This window comes from Camelina sativa, chromosome 14 (assembly GCF_000633955.1).
Source record: "Camelina sativa cultivar DH55 chromosome 14, Cs, whole genome shotgun sequence".
NCBI classification, from domain to species: domain Eukaryota; kingdom Viridiplantae; phylum Streptophyta; class Magnoliopsida; order Brassicales; family Brassicaceae; genus Camelina; species Camelina sativa.
In genome coordinates, this window is record NC_025698.1 from 7,918,189 (window position 1) to 7,926,032 (window position 7,844).

The 7,844-nt window shown below is 40.4% G+C and overlaps 4 protein-coding genes across 4 annotated transcripts in view; 3 read left to right on the forward strand and 1 right to left on the reverse strand.

The window, feature by feature from the left end:
• Positions 1-682, forward strand: part of LOC104740355 (histone acetyltransferase HAC12-like) — a 9,045-nt gene extending 8,363 nt beyond the window's left edge. Inside the window, exon 10 of the mRNA XM_010460916.2 lies at positions 62-682. Within this exon, the coding sequence (XP_010459218.1) occupies positions 62-66 (5 nt within the window). The 3' untranslated portion in view covers positions 67-682. The remainder of the gene's footprint in view (positions 1-61) is intronic.
• On the forward strand, positions 1,103-4,666 carry LOC104775775. The gene is made up of 14 exons (XM_010460914.2): positions 1,103-1,280; positions 1,378-1,967; positions 2,106-2,318; positions 2,416-2,620; positions 2,708-2,783; positions 2,967-3,102; positions 3,189-3,293; positions 3,419-3,499; positions 3,601-3,690; positions 3,822-3,887; positions 3,954-4,010; positions 4,125-4,202; positions 4,313-4,360; positions 4,441-4,666. Exons 2-14 carry the CDS (start codon positions 1,398-1,400, stop codon positions 4,510-4,512), a joined length of 1,797 nt encoding a protein of 598 aa, XP_010459216.1. The 5' UTR covers positions 1,103-1,280; positions 1,378-1,397; the 3' UTR covers positions 4,513-4,666.
• LOC104740356 lies at positions 4,750-5,643 on the reverse strand. Its single transcript, XM_010460917.2, has 2 exons — positions 5,095-5,643; positions 4,750-5,007 (listed from the first exon to the last, which is right to left on the reverse strand). The coding sequence occupies exons 1-2, from the start codon at positions 5,557-5,559 to the stop codon at positions 4,849-4,851; spliced, it is 624 nt and encodes a 207-aa protein (XP_010459219.1). The 5' UTR covers positions 5,560-5,643; the 3' UTR covers positions 4,750-4,848.
• On the forward strand, positions 5,895-7,393 carry LOC104740357 (50S ribosomal protein L20-like). The gene is made up of 2 exons (XM_010460918.2): positions 5,895-6,173; positions 7,029-7,393. Exons 1-2 carry the CDS (start codon positions 5,988-5,990, stop codon positions 7,221-7,223), a joined length of 381 nt encoding a protein of 126 aa, XP_010459220.1. The 5' UTR covers positions 5,895-5,987; the 3' UTR covers positions 7,224-7,393.

A 7,844-nucleotide genomic window follows, 5' to 3' on the forward strand; every position in this document is an offset into this window, starting at 1 on the left:
CGCAGAGCTGCCGTCATGGAGATGATGAGACAGAGAGCTGCAGAAGTCGCTGGAACCTCTGGTTGATTAATTTGTATATACTAAATCTATTTAGGATCTAAGCAGAAGTGGAAATGTAATCTTCTTCCCAAGGTTAAGAAGATTTTGTTTCTGAGCTCCACTTGAAGAAGACGAAGGAGAAGTGAATTAACACCTGCTAGTGAAGGCACGTAAGAAGACAGGAAACAAACCCTATAACGGTTTAATTTAGATGGATTCATATTTAACAGACACAAATCATGGAGTAATTATGATGATGATTGATTGGGAGGGGGAACAAGCGCTTGTGTGATTTTGAAGAGTTTCTCAGCTTTAAGTGCCAGTGAAGCAGAAGAATCTTGGTAGATGCTAACTTAGGATCTGGGTCAGGTCGCGAAAAGGAAGAAATCAGATTCGAGACTCTTCGATGCAGTTCAGTGTCTTGATCTGGTGTGTGATACTTTGATTATATATATACATACACTCTGTGTCTTTACTGCCTTCTTCTTCTTCTTCTTCCTGTTTTTTGGAGCCTGGTACATTTTGTAAAATGCCTTTATACCTTTTGGTGGGGGAATGTAATATATATACATAGTGACATATTAACTTGCTAGCCAAGTAAGTTGAAGAGAGTATCTAATAAGGATGCATCTCTTACATTTTTTGGGTGAACCTGTATTAACATTTTCATATCTTCGTTAATTGAATTAGGCTTTGGTTTAATAAGGTAAACGTTATCACGACCTGCTGCTACATATTCTAAAGTTGTCTAATGCAATTGTTAGATCTAATTTATAATATGCATAATTTGCTTCATATTCTACTGTTGCTACTATCTAAACAGTTTGCTTAACTCTTGTGTTGTCTGTCATATACGAATACGAATACGAATACGATACTCTTTTATGTAATCTTTAGTTCTATGGAATTTTGTTTTTGTAATGAAGAAATAAAAAATAAAGAAAAGAAGAGGAAAGGCGAGAATGTACGTGGCAAATTAATTGGCTCAGAAGTGATATCACTGTCCAAAACTCACAAACCAGATCCTGTGGTCATCTTCTCTCCTTATTCCTCTCTCTCTCTCCTTCTTCACCTTCTTATTTTATTTCTGATATGTCAAAATCCTCCGATCCAACCATTTCTCAAACGACAAAAAAACTTGTAAAGTCTCACTTTCGTTATCCATTTCCAATTTCGACCAAGAAGAGTCTTCTCAATGACAGTCTAGCATGCAAAAAGATTCATCACATAACACAACAAGCGTATGCCTTTACAACAATTTATCCAAACTACTTTAAACAATTTTTTGTTTTCAAATATATAATTTTAAAAAAAATTTGAGCTCTGTTTTTGTTGCAGAAGCAGAGTATTGAATAACAATGGTGGGTAGTATCGTTGGCAGTAACATGGCGGCGACTGATGCGAGGTTTCTAAGTTCCAATTTTGGTAACAGTTTCAGCATCAACACTACCAGACTTCACAGATTCCATGATCGCTCCCAAATCGTAATCCCTAGGGCTCAGTCTTCTTCTCCGTCTCCGTCTCCACCCTCCGACAAAAAGAAGGGCAAGACCCGACTCGGTACCACAACCACTAAGGAAAGCGAAGAGACGGCGGCGAAGAAACTCGACGCAGCACCAGCAGCTCCGCCTTCGGCTCAGTCTCCGCCGTCACTGAAGCTGGACGATGTGAACCCTGTGGGATTAGGACGGCGATCGCGGCAGATCTTCGATGAGGTGTGGCGTAAATTCTCTGGATTAGGTCAGATGTCGAGGACGACCCGACCCGATGAGCAGGAGACTCTTGATAGTCTTCTCATGAGAGAAGGACCTATGTGTGAGTTCGTTGTTCCTGGCGCTCAAAACGTCACCGTTTTAGTCGTCGGAGCTACTAGTCGAATCGGCCGTATCGTCGTCCGTAAACTCTTGCTCCGTGGCTACACCGTTAAGGTTGTTCGATTACATTACTGATTCCTTTATATAATAATGGTCACAAGTCTCAATATTCGTATAATATAAAGTATTTGGTGTACTTATATGCAATTGCTGCTTTTAAGAGTTTTTAAAGAGTGAGGTTGTTGTGTTTAGGCACTGGTGAGGAAACAAGATGAGGAAGTGATGAGTATGTTGCCAAGATCAGTGGATATTGTTGTTGGAGATGTGGGAGAACCGTCAACGCTCAAATCTGCAGTTGAAAGCTGCAACAAGATCATCTACTGCGCCACTGCTCGGTCTACTATTACTGCTGACCTTACCCGGGTTGATCATTTGGGTGTTTATAACCTCACCAAAGCTTTTCAGGTATAAACTAAGTTTGATCACGTGGTTGATTCGGTTACTTTGTTTTTGTTGAGCACAGAGTAGTCATTCCTGTGTATTGGTTTTGTGTATTATGCAGGATTACAATAACAGACTAGCGCAACTAAGAGCGGGTAAAAGCAGCAAAAGCAAGCTTTTAATTGCTAAGTTCAAGTCGGCCGAGGCTCTTGAGGGTTGGGAAATTCGTCAAGGAAGTTACTTTCAGGACACAACTGCTAGTAAATATGATGGTGGAATGGATGCTAAGTTCGAGTTCACCGAAACTGAGAGAGCCGAATTTTCAGGTACACTCTTATCTTCTGAGAATATGCCAATGTGAAACTTTTTACTTTTGATGTGATTTTTAAGGTATAGTGGTTTTTAAAATGCAGGTTATGTTTTCACCCGTGGAGGATATGTTGAGTTGTCGAAGAAACTTTCACTTCCACTGGGTGCCACTCTTGACAGGTAAAGTCTGGTTTCAAAATGTGTCAACCATCCTTACTCCCAGCTTGTTCTGTGAAATGATTCGATCATAGAAACTTAGAGAATGGGGATAACTTGCAAGTAGTATTAATGGATTTTATAACACCGTCTGAAACCAACTAGAGCCTTAGCTTCCTTTTTGTGCTTATGCTCTTATATAAATAGGTATGAAGGCTTAGTTCTTTCAGTTGGTGGGAACGGAAGATCCTATGTTGTGATCCTTGAAGCTGGTCCAACATCAGATATGTCTCAGAGCAAACAGTATTTCGCTAGGATCAATACCAAAGCAGGATTTTGTCGGGTATGAAAAGCATCACCGGTCTTGCTAATTTAATCTGACCCCTTTTCAGCTATTTATCTGGCTAAAGCTTTTGGTTCCTTGGGCAGGTAAGAGTGCCATTTTCAGCTTTACGTCCGGTTAACCTAGAAGATCCACCGCTAGATCCATTTCTCGTTCACACATTGACAATACGTTTTGAGCCTAAGAGACAGGTTTGCCGACGCTTGTCAATGCTTCAGCAGTTGTTTCTGGCGCTTGATTTGTTTAATCATTGACCAAAAACTTTCATTTCGTGGAGTCTGAGTGTAGCAATCTGTTGTGTGTTTTCCTCTTTCAGAGACCTGCTGATGGACTTGCTGGTACGCAACAAGATCTGAGAAGCTTTAGCCTTGTATTCGAGTACATAAAAGCGTTACCTGTAAGTACCCCAACTTAATTTCTACTTGCTGAAGACCATCACCGAGAGAACTAAAAAACAGAAAATGTATAGATTTAAACTTTCCACATTTTTGTCTACAGGCAGGTCAAGAAACTGACTTTATTCTGGTATCGTGTACTGGTTCGGGAGTAGAACCCAACAGAAGGGAGCAAGTCCTCAAAGCTAAGAGGGTAAGTCTATTTTGTCTGAAACACACACATTAGAAAACTCTTGAATCTTGAGGCTACGTATTCGCAGGGCTTTGTGCCAGTAAGTTGCATGTTTTCACATCTCCCTCTCTGATGTCTTCTAAATTTGTCAGGCTGGCGAAGATTCTTTGAGAAGGTCAGGCCTTGGATACACCATCATTCGTCCTGGTCCCTTGAAGGTACTATTCTTTGAGTTGCCACCAATGTGTATAAAGATGGCTTTAATAACAACTTTACTGATACAGGAGGAACCAGGCGGCCAGCGAGCTCTGATATTTGATCAAGGAAACAGAATTTCTCAGGTTACTTTCAATCATGAAAACGAAACTCAAGTCATAGGCTTGCATACCACAGAAGATTCTCTGGCCCGAGCTAACTTGTAACTTGAAAAATGCCCAACTCTGTTTCAATTTCAGGGCATTAGTTGTGCGGATGTGGCGGATATATGTGTCAAGGCACTGCATGATTCAACCGCTAGAAATAAAAGCTTTGATGTGAGTGGCAGTTCATAAAAAACATGCTGAAAAATAGAATATTTATTCTTTGACCTATAAAGAAGAAATCACGACATGGATCTCTCACATTTTTCTATTGAATTATGCAGGTTTGCCATGAATACGTTGCTGAGCAAGGAATAGAGCTCTATGAGCTGGTAAGAGTAGTCACTTACTATATATAAGTCACATCTTCATCATCATATCATCTGATAGAGTTTCTGTCTGTCTCTGTCAGGTGGCTCATTTGCCAGACAAGGCGAACAACTATCTGACTCCGGCTCTATCTGTACTTGAGAAGAACACATGAAAAGGAGAATCATTGATTCCATTTTGGCTGATGTATTCATCCCAAGTACGCATTACATACATATATACATACGTACCTGTATAACTTGTACATACAAGAATCTCTTTGGTCTCTTTATGTCCATTAACATTGATTTCTTATATTAAACTCTAAATTTGTGTGCTAAAACGGCGTAGAACATAAGACACCAAAAGTGTGGAACTCTATTCTGTATTACACAAAACTCACACTATAAAATGAGCAATAAACATGTAAAGTTCATATGATTCAGAAATCTCGGAATTTTTTCTTATTCATCTTAGATTAACTTGTACACGTAAGATGCAAAAACTCAAATCAGAGCTTCGAGAATGGTTTGGTGAGAGAGCCGAAGAATGACGACGTCGGAGACACATACGGCAACTTGCTGGTGACTTCGTCTCCGGAGCTTTCTTTTGACTTTCTCTCATCGTCTTCCTCTCCTTTAATGGCTTCCTTCTCAGCATCGTCCACTATCTGCTCAGTCATTAACATAATTCAGACAAAAAAAATATTCCCAAAAATTCATTTTGCCGGTGAACTAAAAAGTTTTAAAAGCCAAACCTGTCCGGTGACGTCAGGAGAAACAGAGGGGAGAATAACAGTGAGATGGGTTTTAATCCGGTGCAAAGCGTCTTTTGTCATCCCCTGAGCCGCTCCGGCGAAGTCCTTAATCACACCTTCCAAAAACTGTTTAGTTTTTTCGAGCGACTCCGACGGAACCGAAGCAGCGGCTAGTTTCTCTAACACTCTATCCTTAACCGATGCAAGACTCTTCAGCCCCAACACCATCGTCGTCTTGCTCTGCTTCTCTCCTTGTTCTGAATCTGATGATTCCACAGGGTTGTTGGGGTTAGGCTTCTCTGATAATTTGATCGCGTGGTCAGGAGAGTAGAGGTTACCCTGGTCCACGTTTTCGTCGCGTTTTGTAGCGATTTTGATCGCGTGGTCTGGAGAGTATAGCTTCCCCTGCCCCGCAGCTTCTACGCCGTCGGATTTCGTGGCGGAGATTTGGCGAGGATTATCCATTTTGTTGTACTTGACAGTTCAAAAAGTCTTTCCTCACTCTTTTTTTTTGGGTTTTTGCGTGTGACGACGAAACAGAGCAAAGCCACTTTAAACCTATCATTCTGGTTTTGTTTTTGTTTGTTTCCCGGGGAAAATGAAGGAGAACCTATGACACGTGTTAATGTCTCTTCATGACGTGGCAACACGTGTATTATGTTATGCGTTACTGGATGGTTAATGGGCTCTGTTTAGTTTATGTGGTATCAAATAACATAGGCCCATCAGACGGAGAATGGATTTTGATTGTTACCGGATTTATCTCAGACCCGGACCGGCTCGATTGACCCGGAAATGAAAACAAAATGGGGAAAACACAGAGGCGGCGTTAGGCGAAGGAAGTGGAGTTACACAATAGTGAGAGAAGGGAGGAAGAAGAAGAGAGGAGAAAGATGAACAAGAAGGAGATCTTCAAGCTAGCGAAAGGTTTCAGGGGAAGAGCGAAGAATTGCATAAGAATTGCAAGGGAAAGAGTAGAGAAAGCTCTTCAGTATTCTTACAGAGATAGGCGTAACAAGAAACGCGAGATGAGAGGTCTCTGGATCGAGCGCATCAACGCCGGTTCTCGCCAACACGGTGTACGTTTTTCCTTTTCATCGCAAAAATTGATATTAGGTTTTTGCCTGATTGCTTCGCGTCACTGCTAAAATGCCTTGATTCTAGAAATTATGATTTAGTTTAGAAATGATATTTCTGAGATATTGATTGCAGCTTTTAGGTCCGTGATCGAATCCTAGGGATTTAGGGTTTTGTTATGTTTAATTGGGATGCTTAATTTCGCCGGAGTCTTGCGCTGTTGACATAAATGCTTTTTGTTATACCTAATTGCTTTATTGTCTTCGCCTATCTCACAAGTTGTAGTTTGATTGTATTTGTTTCTGTATCCTCGATAGTTTTTTCTTATGCAATGGATCTCTGTGCTTGCATCCACATAGTGATAGAGATAGAACTTGCTGTTACTGGGTTTTATTATTAGAAGATGGACATCATTAGACTGAAATGTTGAATGAAGGGCATTTCATACTGATTGTATCTTATCTTTGATCAATTTTGGAGTTTTCAAATGTATGAGATGCTATCCAAATGGAGATTTTAGGATGTGAATGTCTACCCTGTAACTCAACTATGCTTAAAGTATCATTTCGTGTTGGTAATATATGACTGATACTTTTTCTGTCAATTGTTTCCAACTAATCGAAACTGTAATTAATTCCTAATACAAGTAGAGTAACATATTTTTCTAACTTTACCTGGTCTCAGATTTGTAACACATTTGTTTTTGTTGATGACTTCTGTTCACTTATAGTCTTGGTTCCATTGTTTAATGCCCTTTCAAATCTATGCTATTAGATGTGGATTAATACTCTGTTTCTTGTGAAAAACATGGAATTGACATGTTTGATTGGAATCCTAACTTGTAAAACTTGAAACAGGTGAACTACGGTAACTTCATCCATGGACTGATGAAGGAGAACATCCAGCTGAACCGGAAAGTCCTCTCTGAGTTATCTATGCACGAACCTTACAGCTTCAAAGCACTTGTGGACGTCTCCCGCAAGTCTTTCCCTGGAAACAAGAACGTGGTCCAAGCATCTCGGAAAGTAGACATTTCATCCATCAATGCCTAGTTAGGACCAAGTTAGTTTCATCTCCACCTTCTTAAGGACACATAACATTTAGTAATTTGTCAGAATAACGTGTACCCTGGCGATACTACTATACTTTTGCAATTTGAGAGAATGTATTTCGTCTTCTTATTTCGTTTAGCAAATCTAAATACATTGGTTTGTTTATTACTTTGAGAAAAGAAGATTGAATCACCTAAATAGTTATAGACCTAAAACCCTAGGATCGGAACAGTATTTGCTATAATCACGTCATTGCGCATCAATGCCCCTGTTATGGAAGAAACAAATACCGAAACCGTGAATCAAAGGGAACTACACCGCATTTGCTACTAGATGAACCCAGAAAACCCCACCGTTGTCGCCGGTGAATGCATTGCTCAACAAATGCGGCTTGGCGAGGAGGCAAATGACGTGAAATCCACAGAGAAACCTTGCAGTCATCGACAAATTTCTTGGCGAAGCAGTGAAGCATGTGAGGCACAATCAACTTCCCCCTGGGGCTCACTCCCACTGACGCCTGTATATAATCTTTCTGAGCTTCTTCAAGTTCTTCGGCTACGTTCTCGGCTGAGTATATTCTCACCTGCAAGTGATTTCTGTGAGAAATTTGCAATGTGGGTT

Bases quoted from the DNA above. Each gene is read 5' to 3' on its own strand.
- LOC104775775 (XM_010460914.2), top strand. From the start codon at position 1,398: ATGGTGGGTAGTATCGTTGGCAGTAACATGGCGGCGACTGATGCGAGG. The intron at 2,621-2,707 runs GTACACTCTTAT...TTTAAAATGCAG, and splicing joins TGAGAGAGCCGAATTTTCAG to GTTATGTTTTCACCCGTGGA. The intron at 3,294-3,418 runs GTTTGCCGACGC...TTCCTCTTTCAG, and splicing joins GTTTTGAGCCTAAGAGACAG to AGACCTGCTGATGGACTTGC.
- LOC104740356 (XM_010460917.2), bottom strand. From the start codon at position 5,559: ATGGATAATCCTCGCCAAATCTCCGCCACGAAATCCGACGGCGTAGAA. The intron at 5,008-5,094 runs GTTTGGCTTTTA...ATGACTGAGCAG, and splicing joins CTCCTGACGTCACCGGACAG to ATAGTGGACGATGCTGAGAA.
- LOC104740357 (XM_010460918.2), top strand. From the start codon at position 5,988: ATGAACAAGAAGGAGATCTTCAAGCTAGCGAAAGGTTTCAGGGGAAGA. The intron at 6,174-7,028 runs GTACGTTTTTCC...AACTTGAAACAG, and splicing joins CCGGTTCTCGCCAACACGGT to GTGAACTACGGTAACTTCAT.